Consider the following 24,679-nt stretch of genomic DNA (forward strand, 5'->3'; position numbering starts at 1 on the left):
ATGTAAACTTGTAATCATAACATGAATAAATTCTGGGAATCTAATATAAAATATGGGGACTATAGTTAGTAATACTGTATTCTATATTTGAAACTTATGGAGGGTAAATTTTAATGTTCTGATCAGACACAGAAAAATAGAAACTATTACAAGTGATAGATGTGTAACTAACTCAATTGTGGTGATTATTGTATAATGTAAATATATATCAAAGCATAAACTATATATAATTTGATGAATTTTATTTCATAAAATTGAAAAAGAGGGATAATTTTTTTTGAGGTAAGTGATGTGTATTCAGTTATTTTCAAGGGAAATATTTCCCCTTTTGAGATCCAAACACTGAGATAGTGTCCTTTCTGAAATTCTATTGAGAGCCTTGTAATAGGAAGAAATCATGTATACTTCATAGCTTTCATTGACAGTATACCTTATTTTCATACAGACAAATTTATAAAATTCTCTGAAAGTGTTTTTTAGTTTCTTGAAAGAGACTTTCAAAATTGCTATTAAATATTTGATGCATACAATTTATTATTTAATTTTCACTGGAAAGAATTATACTGAGTAAAACCACATTCTATTGTACCTTGGAATAGTTGAAAATGCCAGTTAGGGCGATTTATATTAAAATAAATTGTTAGTGAAATAGTCCTCTGGAAAGGATTGTTTCTACCTATTCAAATATAATTATGGTAAGTGAATATAAGATTTTAAAGCATTTTAAGAAGCCTGTAGAGACATAATTTTGGCATTACTGATTTTGATTTAATGTAGGGACCATAACACATAGGAAAATATAATAGAGATCCTGTTCATGTTCTCCTTTGGTGTAATTCATTGCAAAAATCATGCTTGATCAAAAATCTTACAACAAATCTTATAAAATTGGTATACATATTTAAAAATGTATGTTCTTTTTTATCTTTGCTTTAGGGAACAGCCCTTAAGAGCTGGAAGATGAAAGCTCCGATTCCGCATTTGATTCTCTTATATGCTACTTTTACTCAGAGTTTGAAGGTTGTGACCAAAAGAGGCTCTGGTAAGAAGTGTTCCTTATTTTTTTCTCATTTTTATGGCTGAAAATGTTGGTAGTACATTTACACATGCGCCTCTTTTGAGAGTTTGAGAATATATAATTTGGGAATGCATATTATGGAGATGCTGTAGATAAGTGGGTAAATAGTAGAGCATACTAATAAGGAATAGTGAGGGGTCTAGGAAATAGGATTTGGGTGGGAGAAAGTTGAAATGAATGTGTTTTTTTTTGTCATAGATAACTATAAGTTGGAATAATTCACTCCCAGAATCTTTCATTTGATTTCATTATATAGTAGGATTTTCAATATTTTTATATGGAGAGAGTCATCTTAATTTTTACATGTAAATATTGTGGATTTTTTCATGTTAACTTTAATGTTACCATTTCATTGTCAGCTATGCTTAGGTCAGATTTTAGGGTTATACTTCAGCTGATTTGCTGAATTCACTTGGAAGTATTTAAAGAAAGCACTAGTGTTACTTAAGAAAATGTCACAAAGACACACCATAATAGTCAGGAATATAGATTAGAATAATAAAAGGCTGATAAATAGATTAATGTTGAAACTTACAGAAACTTTACATGTTATCAGGCATTTGGATTTAAAGTTGACTGTCGCTATTTGGAATTAGGGAAGTGCATAAGGTAATTGAACACACACTGATGTCAAAATATATCTAAACAAACACTGATAATATAAAGCCCTGTCATAATTACACTTTGTCAGGCTACAGAAGTTCTGAAGTTAGAGCTTTTAGTCATAAAGGATAAAAAGATATGCATGGTGTTTAGTTGCTATAACTAGAGAGTATCTTACCTTTTACTTTCAGAGTGAGAATGGGAGAAAGAGTAGATGAGATGATGTTAAACAGTCTGTAGAGAGTTGTGATATCAAGAATTACATCTTTAGAATTCAGAAATGAGAAGGAAGGGAAGGGCTGAGATGGGGCCATGTGGCCACGATCTCATTCCATTAGGTTAAGAGGCTTTAAAGTCATGATGATGGCAAAACGAAAAGAGCTACATACAAAGGAAAACAAAGTCTGAGGAGACATTGGAAAGAGCTTTGTGCATGGACAAGGGTTTGGTGCATTGTTGAAAGTAAAAGAAATTTTACTAAACCCATCAATGATTCTAGAACATTTTGGTTATTGTACAGCTGCCGTATATGCCCTTGCTGTAGTTGTAGGCAATATGAAAAAATAGTGTTTCTGTGTTTGCATATTATTTCATCTGTTTTGTTGTAGATTTTTAAATGAGAGAAACCCCTAGAGTATTGTGATTATTGATTGAATCTTTAGAACTTTCTCTGGTTATTACAGTTAATTATATAAAAATGTTTTTCAGTTCTTTCAGCGTATATCAGATAATTAATTTATTTGCTGAAATGTGAATGTGACTTTTTCACCATAAAATAATTGTGAGAGGTCCATTCTATATAAATTCTAAATTCTAACTTGGGAACAAGAAATTTTATGAGATCAGGACACATTTTGTATGTTTGAGAAGTATAGAACAGGCCTAGAAATGTGGGACAATTGGAAAATTTGTACTTCTTTTGGCTCTAGAGACTTGGGAAATCTCATTAACCTGTTTCAAATTCATCTTTTTATTTTAATGGTATCAATATAATTATTTTAGGAGGGTGCTACTAAATTACTGTCCTGTTAGGTGGAACTTTTGAGGCCTTGGTATCATCAATATTACATAACTCCTTATCAACTCCTAAACAAAATACACTGTTATACAGAATAAAAAAAAATAAGGCAGGTACTGGTGTTTTGCAGCATGGCTGCTTTGTTTTTCTTTTCTCTTAATGTGTATTAAGACAGTTTTCCAAGCATCTAGGTTAAAACCCAATGAATGGAAGTCTGTTTGTTTGGGGTTTGGAGATTAGGTGTGCATTTGGGAATCGAGATTATTTTTATCCACATAAATCCATAGCTTGAATTCATTTAAACTGTTGCTTGTTACCATGGCACGTTTGTCAGAAAGAAGCAGATATGTAGTTTACTGAATAGCTTCATTACTGATCTCCATAGATCAAGTAGAGAAGGAGTACACTTGGCATCTTCTCCTTGGAAGATTAATGGCCCAATCTTAATGCCCATCCCAACATATAAAACTAGAGGCACCAAGGCCAGGGAGTCAAAATCAATTTTTAATGTTTGATCTAGCATATTAACCAAGAGGATTATTTATCCTTATTCTTTCTTCTTGCCATTTAATTCTTCCTATTCCTGATTTTGTTTATCTTTTCAAAAGTTCAGTAAACATGAAGAAAAAAGTTTCATACCTTTTTAATGGAGTGTTATTTTAAATTCACTGTGACCACTTGAAAACCAAAGATAGATATTTTACCAATTAAGAACATATAAAATGTGATTATAATGCACACTCTAATGTTGATTTTTATGGCATGTTAATTGATTGTAGTGTTTACTTTAGGCTAACACATATGGTCATTCTATAAAAATTTAAAAGTAAGGATTTGTTTCTCATTAACAGAACTAATTTGAAAGCAATAGGAGCTCTTATTACACAAGCTGGAGATGCATTATTTTTATCACATTGGCTTACACCCCTATTGCTATTAATTTAAGGAACAAATTAAATCTAATAAGGCAGTTATATCATTATAACATCTTTGATTGAAATGCTAAAAATATAGCCTTATAATGTTTGGTTTTAAATATCATTTCAGCATGTGTATGTTGTGACAAATAAGGATTGAATCTGGTCTCTTAGGTAATGTTCTAAGGCTGTGGATCCATTTAGAATGAAAACCTCTATATTATTGGGAGCATATAATCAGCTCTTGTTACACAATAATATTTTTCCATTGGGACCATTTTTACTTTAAAAAATTATAAGCAGCTCTCGAAGAAAGAGGCAGACTATCAATATTACTGATCCCTCTCAAGTGTTTGATGTGTTATTGCAATTCAGTAAGTAAACATTTGAGCTGCTCTCATTGTAGAATTCTGAACAAATACATATGTAAAATAACTGTTTGCTTGGAGAATCTTTATATCTTAACCAACTTAGAACATACATCTTTATGTTCTTATTTGTTTGCCCCTTTTTTCTTTTCCTGTCTTCCTTTCTTTCCCTTACCACTTTGCTTTCTTCTTTTTTGGCAAATAAAAATAAAAATAGCCTATATTTTTTATAATGTCACGGTGTCTTCATAGAGCTTTTTAACTATAAAATATTGTCGTTACTTTGTTTAAAGGATTAAAGTGCATAAATAGTTATATATTTACCAGGCAACTCAAAGAGGCTAGTATGGTCTCTTTTATATGTGGTACACACACACATACACACACACACACACACACACACACACACACACGTCATATATATGTGTGTGTGTGTGTGTGTGGCATTTAAGTGTATAAATATGCATATATATGTATGTGTATGTGTAGGTGGATGTTGCATATTTTAAAACTTTATATATCTAAGAGAAGGTTGGAGGTAGGAAGGTAACAAACTGTGGGAGGACTATTAAGGACAGAGTATGACTATAGCAGTTTAGAGGAATTAAAGTGTGAGTTGCAATTTGGTAGAAATTGGGACACTGAAAAGAAATGAAGCTATAGGAGCCTGAATGTAGAAATTAGGGAAGGGAAAAGGGGCCATGAAGGTTGGGTTTTGTCAGTTTCTTTTGCTTTCATATTTATCGCTGGAATATAAGATGGTAAGTGTAAGTACTATAATTGATGCATGTGTATAACATCTGCAGTGCCAGCTATGGTGTACATTTCAGAGTGTCAGGACTCGTGGAAATGTCTTAATGTAGTAATGATTACATGAATCAGTGAGTGAGTGGTTTTAATATTCAGGCTTGGTTACACCAGTGAGTATTCTACAGGGCCAACACAGTATTAAAAAGATAAAGCTAAAATAAAATAGAGTCATTTAGTGTAAAGTGTTCTTTTCTTTAAAAGAAATCAGTATAATTTATTATATGAGACTACTGAAGCAAAATACAGAAATTTAAATAAGCAATATCTAGGGCATGTTAAGGACCTAGATAAAGACAATGAACCCTTACAAATCATGAATGTACCTGTAGGCTTGAAGTATAGTTCAAAATTGTTAGAAGAAAAGGAAAATTATTCAAATATTTTATATTGGAACTTTACTACATTAAGTGTCACTTTTAGAAAGTACTAATATCATCCTGCAGACATTTTGGGTTTAACGGTATTGCTCAATAGTCACCATCATGAAAAGGGTATAGTTCATGATTACTGATACAGGACTATAAGACAAATAAGAAAGTGACTTCAATATATAAAAATGTATTCATAGTTATTGGAGCATATGAAAAAGAGTAAGTGGCCATATTATATAAACCAAAGAATACAAGTGATTGTAGAAGGGATTTGCAATGAATAAAGTTACCTAAAGCAGCTAGCTATTAGAGATTAAAAGGATTGCCACAGGGATTTGATCTTTTCTTCATTCAAGAACCTGACAGAGGACACCTGTGTGCGTACAATTATTTAGATGCAATTCTTACTGACAAGAAGAATGCAAACCTCAAGAGGTTTTTACAAACTTGGGACTTTAGGCCAAAATAATTTATAAAAGCCAGCAGTATTTAAACAACCAAAGACAGTTTAGGTTCTAATGCTTGTGTTAAGAAACATCTCTGTATCTTTACTTCTTTAAGTAAAAAAAAAAAAAAAATATATATATATATATATATATATATATATATTATTGTGTAAAGAAAGTGATATTTAAAAAGTCTTGTAGGATACTTCCATTTCATGTCAGTGTGATTTATGTGCATCAATTCTCTTGGGCATTAGTGAAAGTCAATGAGCTTAATTCCACATGATTAAGAGACAACCTAGTCCCCTAGCATCTGCCTTATATTTTGTTACCATGTGTGTATTCTTACTTTGTCAAATATGTCAAAAAGTATGAGGCATTTCTTCTTATTTTCCTTTGGGATGGCTTATAAGACCAAAGTTCTGAGGCTTTGTTTCTTTACTTATTGAAATGAAGAAGTGCAGTTTTATTTGGGGGGGGGATGTTTCCTCTCCTATTTATTGTACTTTCAATATATTTTGAAATTAGAACTAATCTTAATAGCCATTCAAAGTAAAGTTTTTAATTGGAATAGTAAGTCAGAAACAAAAGAAATAAAACTAATTAATAAAAATATTTATAAAAATGTATAAATATTTATAAATAAATTAATTAATAAGAATATTTATAAGAAATAAAACTAATAAAGCTAATATATAAATAAAACTTAATAAAATAACATTATTTAGTACCTTTGTGTAGTAATAATCTGATATACTCATGATTTTCACTGTTAACTATTCAATTTCATTTGTAATTACCATGATATATAGGGTTGGCACAGAATAGAACCCATTGTAAGAATGATGCCTTGTTCATGGTCAGTTAGCATGGAGAAGATAAAGTCAATGTGGAAGAATTTTCCACATTGGCTATAGTATTTTAATGGGGAGAAGAATATCTTGTGTTCATAAATAGAGCCATGTGACACTGTTTCCTGAGGGTAAAAAATATATTGTTCTGCGCATTTAATTGGAGAAGTGAGGGAAAGAAGTTAGTGGGAGGGAGCCAGAAAGTGGTAGGCATTTCAAGCCATATTAAGGAATTGATTTCATGTGTGGACCTAGCACAAGTAGCCAGAAGAGGAATTCCTATGCCACAAAATGTCAGCTGTAGGCTTAATGGTGATCCAGAAGATGACATGAAATTAGGAACTGTGACATATCAGTGTCTTCTTGGCTGATTTAAGAAACGTAGTGGCTTATGTGTTCAGAGGTCCAAAATCAACTGTAATTTCAGGAAGCTACAGAACATAATCCATTTCGTTGTGTTTTACTGGCTTCTAATATCTGCTGATTTTTCTTGAGTCATGGTCCAGCATCACTTCAGCTTCTACTTCTGTCATCACAGGCACTTCTCTAGTCATCTTGGTCCAATAGTCTCTCTTTCCCTTGGAAGGGCCCTCTAATTATAGTGGGTCTTCCTGGGTAATTCAGGATAACTTCCTTGTCTTACGATTCTTAATTTCATAAATTACACAAGGTCCCCTTTGCCTTATAACACTAGCATATGTTTCAGGGATAGAGATGTCGATACCTTTCAGTGAAGGAAGCATTGTTTGTTTGGCTTGCCACAACTTCTACTTAGCTAATTCAAACAAACTTCTTATTAAATTGGAGACTAAATAAAGGATGGCCATTCAAGAAAGACATGGAATAGAAAAGATATGAACAGAGAAGTTGAAAAGTTTTATGAAGGGGCCATGTGATCTGTGTTCTATGATAAAAGTAAAAAAGAATAAGTAGTAGCAGGTGAATGTTTGAAGATGAATTATGAAATAATTTGAGAATTTCTACTGATGGTGCTGCCAATTACAGGGAGAGGAGAAAGAGCAGTTTATTTAGGTAGAGGGGATAGAATGAGTTTCCTTTGGGGCATATAAGCTGTGGCAGTCACTGGAAACACAGAGAATATGATTATTGGTCTGGATTTGTATTAGTTTCCTGTGGCTTCTGTAACAAATTGCCACAAACTGGTTGACTTAAAACAATAAAAAATGTTTTATAACAGTTCTCGAGGCCAAAAGTTTGACTATACTCCTGAAGGCAAAATGGGAGAATACTTCATAACCGCTTGCAGTTTCTGGTAGTTTCAGTTTATCTTTGATTTGTGGCTATGATATTGCTTACATCTTTTCATGATCCTCTCTTCTATGTCCCTAATCTCCCTCTAATTTTCTTATATAAGGATACCTGTCACTGGACTTAGGATCCACTTGATAATACAAAATGATTTTATATTGAGATAAGGCCAAATTCACAGTTTTGACTGGGTATATCTTTTGGTGGGTAACCTTTTGATACATCACAAAAATCAAGGAAAGAGAGACATGCATTTTGAAATCATCCTTATACTGGGGACAGCATAATATGATTAGATAATCCAGAAAATACATTCAGTTAAGAAGAGAAAAAGGGGAAAAGATCAAGGGTTCTATGGAACACTAGCCCTGAAGAGGTTGGAAAAGAAAGAGCAGAAAGTAAAATAAAGATACCAAAGAACGATTAAGAGAGAAATAAAGAGAACTTATTGATATTCTGAAAAATCAAATAACATTTTCAGAATGAAAGAGACAGCATTAAATTCTAAAGAAAGTTGATTCCGATAACTGCAAATAAGCCATTAAGTCAAATTCAAGAAAATGTAGAGGCTGAAAGAAGGGGAATCTGAAAGAAGTTGATGTTACATTTTTTTTATAAAAGCATCCATGATACAAAAGCAGTATGTTAGATATGACTTTTAAAAAGTTTATCTTTTAGAAATTGTGCTTTTTTGTGTGTGGTAGTGGGGATTGAACCCAGGAACTTTCTATCTCATATATACGCCCCAGATCTATTTTATTTTTTAAACAGAATCTCACTAAGTTGCAGAGGGCCTCACTAAATGTTGCTGAGGGTAGCCACAAACTTAGAATCCTCCTGTCTCAGTCTCCCAAGTACTAAGATTGCAGGCCCATACTACCATACTTAGTTCAAAATGTGATTTTCTGTTTAGGTAAAAAAAAAAAAAAAAAAGGAATGGTGGCAGAAACCTGTAATACCAGTACTTGGGAGGCTGAGACAAGAGCTTTACAGGTTGACAGCTAGCCTCAGCAACTTAGAGTGAGGCCTTTTGCAAGTTAGTGAGACCCTATTTCAAAATTTTAAAAAAGGTAAAATAGGAATGTAGCTCAGAAGTAAAATGCTCCTACATTCAATTACTAGTACCACACAAAAAAGTCTATAACTGTTGTCGTCTTTCCAAACGAGAATCATTTTACATAGAATTAAAATATGTTTGCCAAAAACTAACCTCCTGAAGATAGGGCAATATTAATTTGAATTTCATTCTCTTAGTTCATACAGAGGAGAAAAGTGGCATTTCTCATTATATACAAGTGTATTAAAATTTGTCATGGTTAATTCTCATGTTGACTATCACAAGTTGGCAGGACATTTATAGATAGCTAATATTGACATTCCAACTTTCATCTATAATAATGGTCACTAAAAATACATGCTTTTAGTTATTTTTCAAAAGTATTTAAGTTGCTCTAGTGAACATTATGAACACCACAGCACTGGAAATTAAGAGAATTAGGTTTCAAACCAAATTCTAATAAGGCTTAGATTTGAACAAGTCCTTTAACCTTCATATTCTTGATTTTCTATTTTTTTGTGGGGGTGGTACTGGGGGTGAAACCCAGGGGCTTTTCTACCTTTGGACTACATTCCCAGACCTATTTTATACTTTATTTGGAAACAGGCTCTCACTAAGTTTCTGAGAGCCTCACTATGTAGCCGAGGGTGGCTTCCTACCTGTGTGATCCTCCTGTCTCAGCCTCCCACTGGGATTTACAAGTGTGCACCACCACGCCTGACTTTGGTTTTCTATTTTATTAAGTAAGAGTTTTGTACCAAATATCATCAGTAGAAATAACAGTTCATTTTTTCATTTCATGAACATTTATTAAACATTTTCAATGCACACTAAGTGCTCTAAGCGTGACACATTCTATAATAATTTTACATGTTAACAAATTGCTCAAACTCATTTAGATGGGCAGAATTTAGCATCAGAGTACTTGAGTTTTGCCTTTGGTTGCATTTAACTTTATGCTACAAAGCTTTTACTATAATATCATAAAGCTGAAGTCACCAGTTTATAGAAAAGGTTCATTTAAGAAGAAAATATGTTTTTTTTTTTTAGTTTTTGTTTACAAAGCACATGAGGCTTTGTTACATAGCCAAATTAAAAATAATATGTTTTTTTTTCCTTGAAAGTAATGATGTGAATACTATTTTCTTTCTTGTAGATAATGATGTGTTTAGGTGAAATTGGGTTTGGCAGTTTAAAATACAAAACTGTGTTTTAGTCCATGTTTGCTTATGTAAGAGAAATTTCTTTTTGTAGATTTTTGTCTCTTGATCTATCTATGTAAGCATACCTTGCATGGAAATTGTTGCTTTAAGTAAAAAAAAATGAATAACTTTACCAAGTTTTAAAATTCTAAATATTTCTCTAAATCATGTTCACAAGTCTCTTTGCATGTATTCTCAACCTATTCAATTGACATTTGTATTTTAATAATTGTGCTACAATATTTCCCAGTTACAAATTATAAAAGCATATTGTCATTGAACTCAACTGGTAATGTAATATTACATTGTGAGTGATCAAGGAAAATTATTTTTATTTACAATGAGAAAAGGTTTCTATGCTCTAATGAATTAATTTTTCAAATATATTGTTATATCAGAAAATACAAAAACTGCCTAAAAAGAGGGTTCCTCCAGTTTTTCTTGAAAATATGTTCTATTAAGTAATTGTACTCTCCAATGCCATCTTGTGGCTTCTCTGGGTTGATTAAAAACAGTAATAAACAGAATACAGATAGAATATAAATACAGAAAAAAAGTTCCAACTAATTATTGTTCAGAGATTATTGTAAAGGATCCTAATATTTCCCTAATATTTAGTTTCTCCAGTTTATTTCTTTACATTTACAAAAAGTATATGATTTTCTGTTCTGTTTTATTTTGTATATTTTTAAATAAAATTTTTTACTAACATTTTTTGAGACAAAAATAATTTATATTTCTTGATGTTATCATCATGTCAGTTTCTAGGCCTGTATTTTTTAGAAGTTGAATTATGTGGACAAGTACACTCACAATATAAAGCATTAAAATCAGTTTTAATATCTTTCTGCCATTAATGTCTTATGATTTTAAGAGTCTCAGGCTCTATTGACTGAGCTAGCCAGAAGGGCTAGTCTTGTGATTTTAATAGTTCAGATTTTAAAAGGATAAAAAAATCATTAATGGGTTTTTAGTTGCTCACTGATACAAATAAGTGCTGCAGGTAAAAAAAAAAATAGGAAAGTGAAGAACATGCGAATAGATCCATGCTTCATGGCTCATGTGTTCCTACTGATTTGGGATTGAAATATGAGATGAGAATGCCTAAGGAAAATAAAGCTAAGTGGAAAGCACTAGTCACTAGCAAACTTATTTTGAAATGGCAATTGTTGGCTGGGTATGGTGGCACATGCTTGTAATCTCAGTACTTGGGAGGCTGAGACAGGAGAATCGCAGATTGAAAGCTTGCCTCTGTAATTTAGCAAGGCTCTCAGCAACCTAGTGAAACCCTGTTTCCAAATAAGAAATAAAATCGGGCTGGGGGTGTAGCTTGGAGGTAGAATGCCTCTGGGTTCAATCCCCAGTGCACCATAAACACACACACACACACACACACACACACACACACACACACACACAAATGAAGCAATTGTCATTATCTACAAACGCCAAGAGAATGAGACCCAAAAGAAATTTTTAGTTGGCAATGTTTACTTTTTTAAAAATGAAAAACTTCCAAAGGGTTTCAGCTCTTTAAATGCCTTTTCAAATAAAAAACAGTAATAAATATACACAGAAATATACATAAATGCACACTAGACTCAAATACAAGTATGAACACACTAACAATACATTTAGAATTATTTTATTAGTGTAGTTTAATTATACATCATAGTGAGGTTCAATGTGATAAAAACATACATGCACATAACTGTTGTATGTCCCTCCACATCCTACCATGTTCCTCTTTCCTCCCTTCCTCCTGTACATGTTCATGAAATTGGTAGTAATGGCTTCACATATTTCTATAGTATTATTTAAAATATTTCCTTCTTCAGTCTTCCCTCTTCTCCAACCCAACTCCCTCCCTAAACTCCTTCTGCTACTCTGCAGGTCTCTCTCTACATTAGTTAAAGTACCCTATGATTTCTATTTTCTCTCTAGCTTCCACATATAATAAAAAAAAAATCCAACCCTTGACTTTCTGCTATGACTGACAGATCTCAATTACCAGAATAGTCTCTAGTTTCATCTATTTTTTGTGTGTGTGTGGTACTGAAGATTGAACCTAGGGGCATTCTACCTCTGAGCTACATCCCCAGTCCTATTGTATTATTTTATTTTGAAACAGGGTCCTGTTAGGTTGAAGAGAGTCTTACTACTTGCTGAAACTATCCTCAAACCCACAATCCCAATCCTCCTGTCTCAGCCTCCCAAGTACTGGGATTACAGGCATGTACCATCACAGCTGGCTTCCCATCCATTTCTTTCCAAACCTTTAAAAAGAATTTTTATTCACAGTTTTGAGTACGTACAATGAATACCAATATGTATTTTTGTTTTAGGGTTGTATGCATGGAAGTTCCTTCATATACTCAAAAGACAATGTATTTGGTTGTGTACACAGGTGCTATGAAGCATTTATTGCATTATTACTGTACTCACTAATAACATTGACTTACCATCTATGCCTGGTTATAACAAAGGTTAAAATGTTTAGATATTTGGCTGGGCGTGGTGGCGCATGCTTGTAATCCCCGCGCTTGGGAGTCTGAGACAGGAGGATCACACGGGTTCTAAGCCAGCCCTGCTGGCTTAAGACACCCTGTTTCTAAATAAAAATATAAAATAGGTCTGGGAGTGTAGCCCAGAGGTAGAAGGGTTTCCAGGAACCCCCGTACCACCAAAAAAAAATGTTTAGATATTTATAGTTTTCCTTTTGAATGCCTTATTGAAAAATCAAAATTATAAGATGTTTTAAAGCAAACATAGAATGTTTGTTTAAAGTAAAATTATTTATCTTTTTTAGGTTAAATCACTTCATTTTAAGTTTTTCTTGTTCATGAATTCTATTATGAAAATTTCTTTATATCCTTCCTTTACATAAATATAACTTTAGTAATGGCTTTTCTTGGAAACATATGGAAAACTCATTTTTGTAATTACATGTTTTTCCCATTATAACTTTGGATTAGTGATACCATAGGCCTTATTTTTTCATGTTCACTAGTTAGTCCTTTTTACTTCTAATCTTTAGCAAATATTTTTAAAATATTATAAATAAGTAATTGGACTGATTTATTGGAGTGGCCAAAAATATGAACAATATGCCATCTCTACTATTAAAAACCTTGTAAAAATAGTGATATGAGAAACACAGTTGTAACATTATTTTCCTATTGTGCTTGCAACAAATTACCATAAATGTAGTTACTTAAAACAACAGCCATGTTGGGCATGGTGAACCACGCCTGTAATCTTAGTACTTAGTACTTAGTACTGTAATCTTAATACAGTAGGATCACAGGTTTAAGGCCAGCCTTGGCACTTTAGCAAGAACTTCAGTAACTTAGCAGGGTTAACCAGATCCTGTTTCAAAAAAAAAAAATAGAAAGGGCTGGGATGTAGCTTGGAAGTAGAATACCGCTGGACTCTATCCTCAGTACCAAAAAGGAAAAAAAAATACAACAAATTATTATCTTACAGTTCTGAAGGTCAGAATTCTTAAAATCCAGGTGTCAGCAGGCTTTTATCTTTTCACAATGCTCCATTAAAAATCCATTTTCCTGCCCTTTCTATCTTTTAGAAACCACCTGCATTCTTTATTTCGTGGCTTCTTCTTGAACTCAAATCCAGCAACAAAACAACTTCTAATCTAATCTCAATCTCTCTCTCTCTCTCTCTCTCTCTCTCTCTCTCTCTCTCTCTCTCTCTCTCTCTTTGACCTCTGCTTTTATTGTCACATTGCCTTCTCTAACTCGGTCCTCTTTGTCTCCTTCTTATGAGGATAAGGATACTTGTGCTTGCACGGGTCCTACCAGGCTAACCCAGAATCAGCCCTTATCTCAAAATCCTTTACTTAAGCATGCCTGACAACCCTTTCTGCTGTGTGCTCTAACATATTCACAGGCTTCAAGAATTAGGGCATTGACATCTTTGGGGGCCATCACTGTGTCATTGTTCTGTCTAACTACTAGACTAGCTTTTATCTAAAAGAATTTGAAATGCCTGGAATACATGTAATTTGGACACAGTAGGTGGGAAAAGAGGAGAGCCTCAGGAGAAAAGGTGGTGAAAGCTAGATGGGAGTAAGTTCACAAAGTGCTTTGTATGATATGACAGAAATGCTAATATTATCTTGCAGAAAATCAAGAATTATAAAAAAAAAATCTAAGCAGGAGTAGCCTGACCAGATAGATTGAAAAGAACTCTGAGACCAGAGTGTGGGAAATGAGGCCAATAGTCTATGAGAGAAAGTCATGAATTGAGGCAATAGCAGTATGAATAGAAAGGGAGAGAACAGATTTGATTGCTTCTAAAAATATTAGAAGTAATAATTGTACTGTGGAGAGAGCAAGGTAGAAAGTGATTCCAGCTGCTTTTATTAAATTAAAGATTCTGTTAAAAAATCAATAGCTAATGTTGCATTTCCGGTCTCTATTTTCCTTGTCAAGTGCATATGAGCTTTCCAGAAGAACATACCTTTTGTTTTTTGAGTTAGACTGACACATTGTACCACTGAAATATATTAGGCTATGACTAGATAGAGTGGTGCAGGCCTATAATGCCAGCTTCTTGGGAGGCTGAGGAAGGAGAATGGCAGGTTAATTTAGTGAGATCCTGTCTCAAAAGAAAAAAAACCAGAAAGAGAGAGGGCTGTGTATGTAGATCAGTGGTCGAGTGTCCCTGGGTTTGATCCCCAGTACCACAAATGAAAAACTGCCGAAACTGTAGAACCAAAACTTGTCTATTATAGTACATATCTTTTACAACCTATGTTCGTGTGTGTGTGTGTCTGTGTGTGTGTGTGTGTGTATTATTTGAGATTGAACCCACGAGCATTCTACCTCTGGGCTACACCCCCAACCCTATTTTATCTTTTATTCTGAAACTGGATTTTACTAAGTTTTTTAGAATTTCTCTAAATTGGCAAGGCTGGCTGCAAGCCTGAGATCCTACTATCTTGGCCTTGTAAGGACTGCTATTACAGGCCTGTACCACCATGCCCAGTTGCACATGTTCTTAATGTCAATTTTTCTTCCTCAGGTGTTTTCAAAGATATTCTATCTCTGTGGTTATAATGGAGGATTGTATTAATGAGTCTTATAATTTCTGTGTAACACAGGGAGAAACACGTTTTGAGGGAATCAAGTTGCATTTAATGTATAATGCTAACTTAATGGTATATGTATAACTACATATATATATATATATATATATCCACATGTGCACACACAAATAGGGTAACATAGTTACCCTTTTATAAAGCATACTTTTATCAAGGATATACTATATACCAGGTGTTGAGGATTCAAAAGCAATTAGGATATGTGGTTGCTAAAATTTTTAACATCTGTTCTTTATTTACCCAACTAAATAGTATAAGCTCATTGAGTGTAAATATATCTTATACATGTTTATATATATATATATATATATGTCTTTTAGAATCAATGTGCTTAAAGGAGTCATTGTGTAATTAGTACTTAATACATATTTGTATTTGACTGCCAGATTTAAAAATGCTAATGAATCTCATCGCAGCACTCTATATTTTCCTGTAGTGACTTATGTGCTTGTCGTAACTCTTCACCAATACTGGAAATTCCTTGAAGAATGATGTTTATATTCTTTTACTCTACTCAAGACCATGAACATACCCTTCTATAACCAATTATTGCATGAAAAAATAAATGTAACTTACACAAAATGAATAGTTCTACATGAATTGATATTTCTTTGGGAAGGGGGAATTAATGTTTTATTTATAGCTTTTGGAGTGAGCTGATCATTCACTATTATTGTGTATTATCCCCTGCTGCATATAATAGTTAAAGCTATTATATATAGCTATATACTATATATGACTATATATAGTATATAGCTATATTATATAATATATTAATAGCTCAAGCTGGAAGCACTGGCTACAATGAAAAGTGGATGTTGAGATAGTATTTCTTCTTCTGTTATAAAGGGTGGTTTTTCAGTTACTTTATTATAATAGGAATCATGCAGCTTTTTTCTTCCTTTTTATCCTTGGAAGTGTTTGGCACATATGTGAATATGTAGGTCATTCCGTGAAGGAAGAGACTAGATGCAGTAAAGGGACCCTGTGTGGAAGTATGCCTGGGAGGAGCGAGGCCTGAGCCAAAGCAGCTGCTCAATACCTCCATCTCTCCCAAGACAGATCACAGCAAACCCTAGGAATTCTGGTGAATTGAAGTGGCCTACAACATCGAGGGTGTTTTATTTTAATTCAGAACATGAATTAGTTCAATTTGGCAACTTGCACATTCATTCTGCCACTCTGTAACTGACATGCCACTCTGCAATGAACAGTAGTGACTTACTGTTTGTTTCAAAAGCATGTTTTTGCTTTCTTTGGGAGACGTGCTTGGTTTGTTTTGTTCAATTTTTAATGATACATGATTTTATTTTAAATTTCTTTGGAAACTGCTTTGTATCCTAGGGTTTCCGGCTTTCTATGAATTGAGAGGAGGTTATTACCTTCTAAGTTTTCAATTAGGAAAACAAAGCAAGTTTGGAAGCTCCGTTGGGATCTTGTAAACCCTCTCAAAGCATGTTCTGAATGAGACAATTTTTGTGCAACTAGCTCTAATTGTCTGAGATGAGACAATCTACAGAAGCTAATTGGAGAGAGTTTCATTCTGCAGCATGTATGGATGTGATATAGTGGTAGTTTTGCTTCCTTGGATTGACTTTTGGTTTTGTTGTGTTTTTTGTTTGTTTGGTCCATCCTTCCCTTCAGTACCTAGTGTTTAAAAAGGAATTTTTCTCAATTTTAAATTATATATTCTTTAATAATAAGGTATAGGCCTTACATGTAGACCCTTGACAAACTCTGCATTCTCCTGTTCCTAAATTCTCAACAATAATTTATACTTAATATAGAGTTAGTAAGTTATTAAGAACCTTTATTCCCTGTGCTTAAACTAGGTCTGATATTGTATTCTATTTCAATTTTAATGTTTATGTTCTGAATTAGAGCTGGTAGGCACATAATAGTATTATCCCATTTTCTTTCTTCTGATCACCACCTGAATGATTACACTGTTGACATATTCTGAATTAGACAAGAACATATGCTTGACTAAATTGATGCCTCACATAGAATCTTGCATATAATGAATTTCATTTATGCAGTTATTTTAATTTTTGATTACATTCTTTGGTTTTCTTTTTATGCTTCCAAATCTGTTCCCTCATACTTAAGAAATAAGAGTTATCTGAAACTTGGTACTTTATTATGTAGGTTTCTTATCATCCTAAATTGAAGAAGCCAGGCTTAGTGTAATTGAGAAAAAATAAACTTTATAGATGTTTATAATTGGTCCACTTATTCACTCTAAATTGGATTTTTAGTTGATTATCATTATATTAATCAATGGGACAATAGAATCATATTGACACCTTTTGAATGTTATTAGAAATTGTGCAAAAGAATTTCAGAGTGTAACAATCTTTCTCCAAATTATGTGTGGATGACTTAGGCTCTGGAGGAAAGCTCCCCATCTGATGGGAGAGAAGGAATCTCATAAAGGAGGCAGCTGGAACACAGGGAAGAAAGCTTGTTAGCCAAAATGTCAAATAATAATTAAAGGCAGAGTCGTCAGTATCCTCTCATCTCTTTCTGTGTCTGAGACTGTACTTTGTCATTGTACAATTTTGTCATAAAACAGTTCCAATGTGCCTCATAGTGAAACCATGTAGAAATAATGACAGAAAATAAAGAGAATGTCAATGGATACTATAATTTAAATCTATTTTTGTTGTGAAGATACCTTGATACAATTTTAACACTTACAAAAATGATATTAAAACCCGATGTCTTATATTAAGTAGAATATCTAGATGGTCTCTGGGATAATTTTTAAATTGGAACACTTAGTTCATTCTTCCATGTGCTTATGCCATATCATCTGTAAATTAGTGTTCAATGGCAAATTATTAAAACTTAAATTCACACTCATTGTTAAATTTAACTTAGATACATACATACATATCTAGTAATTGCAAGGTTATATAACTAATGTCTACTTGCATTAAAGCATGAGTTAATGAGAAAAAAATTTGGTTTATGAATTTAAATTCATGTTCCTATGTTTTACATAGTTTGCACGTTATTTATATTATTTTTATGATTACTTATATATTTATCTAATGGAATACTTGAGTTGAAAGGGCAATAAGCGAGGAATATATTTTTAATATGAAATAGTTAAATATTTTTAAAAAGAAATTACATATTCATGGTTATAATATAAACATAAGATACCTTAAATTTATACCTCATTTTGTAATCCAAAAGAAATTATATTACCTTTTGAAATTACTATCTGTGGAAGGAGGAGGATATTTATTTCTTCACTATTGTTGCTTTTATTCAGCATCTTGGAATCAGAATCAGTGACTAAAATACTATCAGGTAGTCAATATTTTTTCTTAAATATTCTGCTCAGCTATTACAGAGATCATTTTAAACACAAATCTTTTTTGAAGAAAATATTTGAGTCATGAAATTACAAGAACAAATCTATTTTCTATGAGGTTGTAAATTTTTTTCTTGAAGTCTCATTGCTATTTGCATTTATAGTGATTGTTTGGGGTGTGTTTGATTTTTAACCAAAACATTCTAAGGCTTATTAACCTATATAAGCTAGTTATTTTCTTCAAAAAGTAGACCTAATAATATTTTTGTTTAATACCCATGCATTACATAATGTTTTGAGTGGTGTATTATGTGCCACCAGCTCTTTAGGTACTGGTGATAAAATAAAAGGTGCCTTTTTCATGTAGGGTACAGATTAGTGGACTTAAATAATTTCTTAATACTTAATAATACTTCATGTTGTTAATAAAAAATCACAAAGTATATTTGTGTTGGACAAAGTTTGTTACTTTCCATAAGGTGGTCAGTAGAAGCCTCTTTGAGTTGAGACTTAACTGCAAAGAAAGAAAGAAAGAAAGAAAGAAAGAAAGAAAGAAAGAAAGAAAGAAAGAAAGAAAAGAAAGAAAGAAAGAAAGAAAGAAAGAAAGAAAGAAAGAAAGAGAGGAAGGGGGAAGGGGAAGGGGAAGGGGAAGGAAAGAAAGAACCCTTAATTAAGTGAGAATGTGGAATTGTCTCATTCTAAGCACAAGGGATAGAGACTGCCAAAGCATGCAGCAGGAGCAAAGATACATTTAAGAACTAAAAATTGTATCATTATGGTTGACAGGTAGTGACCAAGATTCATACAATGACTCACACAGTGGAGTTTTCAAAGGGTGGAGAGCAATGATTAAAGGGTGAAGTGGAATGAAATATTGGAGAATTAGCCATGGCCTCTAGGTCAGTGTTTGGAGTGTAAATTTTGTTCTTAGTGTAAAGTAAAGCTATTGGATTCTAGTAAATGGAAGAATGACAGGATCTCATTCACAGTTTTCAAAGATTACTTTAGCTGTAGATTAGAGGCTATTTAAGTTATTCTAGCAATAGATGACAGTTACTAGGTCTTGGGTGCTAAATGGATATATAAATATTGGGGTCTTGGGTGCTAAATGGATATATAAATATTGGGTTTGGTACAGTTTAGAAGTAAAACCTAACAGTATTTGATGATATACTGGATGTAAGGAATGAATAATACACAAGGGATATATAATATAAAAATAATCATGGATGGTTTTCAGATCCACTGAGTTGACGATGGGGCAGTTTACTAAGATGGAGCCAATTAGGGGAAGGAGAGGTTTCTGTTTTAGATATATTAAGTTTGAGATTCCCATTAAAATGCTTGTGACTTTTTCAAGGAATCTACAGGCAGCTCAGTGACTCAGTGGAAAAATTAGATATCTAAAAGGAGTCATTGACATATAAAAGCATTTAAAATAATTTCCCTGTATAAGATCAGTCAAGCTGAGTGCAAGTAGATATAAAAAGAGGGGTTTATAGGACATAGTACTAGAATGCTTTAAAATCTGGGTAGTTGGCAAAGAATGGAGATGCAAGAAAAGTTAGATATATACACTGAGGGTGATTTTATATATATAGGAATCCAGAATGATTAAAGAAGATTAAATGAACAATATGGAACAAAACTGAAAAGTAGAATAAAATGAGGACAGAGTACTTCTCATTGGATTTGTGTGTATTTGTGTATGTGTGTGTGTGTGTGTGTGTGTGTCTGTGATGAAAAGCAATGAGTGAATATAGAAGAGAATAGTGACCAGCTTTTGTTCTTTCCTGAAGGTATCATGTTGATGAATGCTAATATATTGTGCCACTAGTATCTAGATGTTAGTATGTAGACCAAATAAAAAAACAAAGAGAGCAGAAGCATAGAGATGAAATCGTTTCAGGGGAAAAAACTAGTTAACATCAAATTGATTGAAATTTGTTTCATAAACCCATATTTATCATGCTTACTGTCCTATTAGATATATTATGCAATGAAGAGCTATGTTATTTATCCCTGACACCTGCATCTATTGAAATTAGATGTGAAGTTTCTGATAGGTACAGATGGCCATTTGGAAAAATAATCTACTCTTTTCTTCCTATCAGCTGGTCAAATCGCATGTGTTAGAAATGTTGAGACTACAAAATTAATCACCAGTCTTCATAAGTATACATAACAAATAAAAATATAGCTTCCTCGAGCATAAATAAACTTGTTTTGTTTAGATTTGGAGCTTAGACAGTATCCGATCCAGGATACTGACATATTGTGATTTGATACTCCATTTGGTAGAAGCTTAACCTAGTTGAATGTTTCAACTTAAATAATTTGATAACCCTGTCTCAATTTAGTTCAGTAAATTTTATAAAATATGTATTTTAAATTCAGAACACAAGTAAAGTAAAACAGTAATATGAGATTTGTTGGAATTTTCTAAAACTATCAGTGTTATAAAAAAAAAAGCTCATAGAAAAGGTATGGTCAATAGTAATGACTAATGTGTACCTCTGACAAATTGTAAAGCATGAATTATCCTGGTAAGGAAATAGGGATTATGTATTAATGATGGTCAAAATTATATTCATCTTGAGCCAGTACTTGGAAGGCTGAGACAGGAGGATCTCAGATTCAATGCCAGTTCATGTTTATTGAGCAAGATCTTATTTTGAAATAGAAATATAATAAATTAGGGATGAGGTTGTAGTTTTGAGAGAGAATTTCCCTGTGTTCCATCTCTAGTACTGCAAAAATTTTTTTTCATTTCCCACAGACTCCTTCCAGTATTTTCAAGCTGAGGATTCTTGAAATTGAGATTTAGATGGCTTGTGGAAAGATACAAACTGGAAATTAGGAGTCCAAATAGACCTACTTTGTCAGATAAAGGCAGAATGACAGAATAAGGAAGCAAAGTCATGAATTGGGAGATGAGTGAAAAATAAAATGAATGGGATTCAGTGATTAGAAAATAATATGCTAAGCCTGAAAAGGTGGGAAGAGGGAATGGGTTGGAAATTGTGGAAGGGCTAAATGAATGATGGGTATATGTATGGCTCTACCATCTTATACTCCATTAAGATGTATGACTAAAATGCACCAATAATTTTTTTAAAAAGAAAAGAATATGCTAATCTGAAGATAAGAAATATAATTGTTCATTCAGATAGAAAGATAGGTAGATTAGATAGATAGATAGATAGATAGATACCAGATGTGATACATGTCAATGATCTCACTGTGAAAGCACAGGCTGAGATGTGCCAGGTTTAAAGTGTTCCACATATGAGAAAAACAGAAACATATTAAGAATTGTCTGAAATCTGTGTTGAAAAAAATATGTTGAGGCCCAAAGTGCCAGATATTTTCTATTATAACTGCCTCATATGAGCTAAAATAACAGAAGGTTATTTATTTGGTTGTGAGTTCTGCTAGTTTGGACCATCAATGATAGTGCTGTTCTCTTTATATGAACTATTTATTAAAAATTATATGTAATATGAAAAAGAGGTCACACCTATGATTTAGAAAATGATTTCTGTGTAATTCTCTGTAGGGGACCAGGAAATAAAGCAATTGTTGACTGAATGATGTATTTGAATTATAAAGATCAGCCATAGCATAGCTATTGTAATAACAGTTATAAATAAGGAAACTTATGTGCCCATATACTTGGTTTTTATTGGTTTTGTCCACACAAAATGAAGCAACTATTATATATAGGGAGTATTCAGATAGGCTGATAACTGAATTTCAGAAATCAGAAACACACAATTTAAACCTTGCTTTTTCATTCAATTATGTTGATTTGCCATGGAATCATTCTCTGATAAATAATTCTAAAGTGTCAACCCTCTGGGTTTTGCAAAAGATGTAATTTTGGGCAAATTTAACTACATATTTTGGATCCTTACCATTTTCTTTTTTTGAGGATAAAAGATTTGGAATATGCCTTGACTATTTTTGCTTGTTGTAATTAAAATGTCAAATTTAAAGTTGTTAAAATGCACATCTCTCTGATACTAGGAATTCTTTTCTTTAAAAAACACTTATCTGTTCCTTATTTTTATACATGTCTGGATTTGATTAGGCAAATGTAGAAGTGCCTAGTTTTAGAGTTTGTACAAAACTAACAGAGTTTAATATATATGTATATATATATCAATACATGGATATAGTAATTGTTGTGTTTCTTTCTGGATTCCATCTCATTCACTTCCCTTCCTTATACATATTATTGAGATCACCATTCATATTTTTGTATATGTACATAGCATTATTTGAACTGTTGACTTCATCAAAACTTCCCTCCACACATTCTTCCCCTAAACCCCCTTCATTTCTCCATTGTTTCTCCTTCTTTATCTGAAATCCCTGTTGTTTTCCAAGTTCTCTCTAGCTTCCGCATATGAGAGAAAACATACAATCATTTATATACAATCATTCACTTTCTGACAATGGCTAATCTCACTTAACCTAATATTCTTTATTCATGATTCTGTCTGTATCTTCTTGAACAATATTAGTAATGGGATGCAACTCCTGGCACCTGCATTCTGTATTTCAGCATCTATAACCTATATCCTAAAGTTTGAACTAGCATCCAGGATCATTTGATAGGATTTGCTCTTTGGAATGGATTTATATTTTTTTATTTATATACTATGGAGTTGATCTCCAGCCACAATATTGACCTGTCCTTTCTTATGTAGTTCATTTAAGATTAAATTTTAACCCAATTCATTCAAATAATAAATAATTGTTTTCTTAAATGAAATTTCAAAGCATAATCTCTAAGTTAAAGTTTTAGTTTATGGAATTATTTTGCAATAAAATAGATACAAAGCCACCATCAGACAAGTATGTTTTCCTGTCCTTGGATCCCATCTTTTGTTATCCTCCAGTGTTTTCCTAATGAAGGAGGGGGCATTCTTATAATCATTATAAATAATATTGCAATATATTACACTGGGGTTGTTTATAACTCAGAACAAGACCTACATGATATCATTTAATGAAATTTAATAGAATATTCCTCATCTTTGCAGACTGAAACCACAGGCTTAACCATGTCTTGAGTTTTAATATTATAGCTTCTTTCTTTAGGCCAAGTGATTATCCCCTATATAGCACATAGGTATTTCCTGGAAGAGTGATGCTTTATGTCCAGGGGACATTTGATAGTAAGGGAAAAAGACAGCATGAGTACTAAATGGAGGAAAGGTATTATGGGACTGTAGGGATTCATAACTTGGTTAGATGATGATGTAACATAGAGAAAAAAAAAGGTCCAAAAGCTAATCAGTTCAAGGATGAATGTAACCAGGCTTAGTGGTGCACACCTGTAATCCCAGCATTTGGGTAACTGAGACAGGAGGATTGCAGTTCGCAGCCAGCCTCAGCAACTTAGTGAGGCCCTCTGCAACTCAGTGAGACCCTGTTTCAAAATAAAAAGAATAAAAAATAGGGCTGAGGTGTAGCTTGGAGGTATAATGCCCCTGGGTCCCATCTCCAGTAACACACATACACCACACACACACACACACACACACACACACACACACACAAAGAATGAATGTTATCTACTTCAAATTTAGCCTAGAGATTTCAAGTGAAAAGAAAATCTACATTTGAAGCTCTACTTCAACAGTAGTTCAGATTCTTTGGAAAAGTTTCTTAGATGCCATATTCTAGATTTTTCACATAGGAAGTGGGAATATAATGACTCTCATAGCATTATGGATATATAAGTAATATAATTAAAAAAGCACAGTATCTGATGCACATCTGGTGCTCAATAAATCTTGATCATTATGTTATTAACAATATCAATAATTATAAAGTCCAGGATAAATGATTTCATATATTAACCTATGATAATATAGACAAATTCACTTAATTACACGTACTATATGGGATTTAGTCACATAGCTCTTCATTAAACTTAACTCCTCTTAGAATTATGATGATAAAGATATATATATATATTCTTTTTATATACTTAGTGATATTTCTAGAAATGTATTATAAGTTTTGTAAGGAAGACATAGAACAAATCAAATGTTTCTTATGACCCCATGTCCTCACACTCTATCATTTCTAAGACATTATATTCTAGATCTTTTACACTATAACCTATGAGTCAGTAACCATGAACTATGACTATCAGTTTATTTGGTGTAGGTCAGTCATTCATCAGGAAGACTTTTCAAAATGATGGATAGGAAGAAAGT

General features: G+C 32.7%; 1 protein-coding gene across 1 annotated transcript in view; it reads left to right on the forward strand.

Annotated features, from left to right (window-relative positions):
* Positions 1–960: 960 nt before the first annotated feature.
* Positions 961–24,679, forward strand: part of IL1RAPL1 (interleukin 1 receptor accessory protein like 1) — a gene marked incomplete at both ends in the record, with an annotated part of 1,089,212 nt that continues 1,065,493 nt past the window's right edge. Inside the window, one exon of the mRNA XM_080718753.1 lies at positions 961–1,042. Coding sequence (XP_080574879.1) covers positions 961–1,042 — 82 coding nt within the window. The remainder of the gene's footprint in view (positions 1,043–24,679) is intronic.

Source organism: Muscardinus avellanarius (genome assembly GCF_963383645.1).
Source record: "Muscardinus avellanarius genome assembly, chromosome: X".
Lineage (NCBI taxonomy): Eukaryota > Metazoa > Chordata > Mammalia > Rodentia > Gliridae > Muscardinus > Muscardinus avellanarius.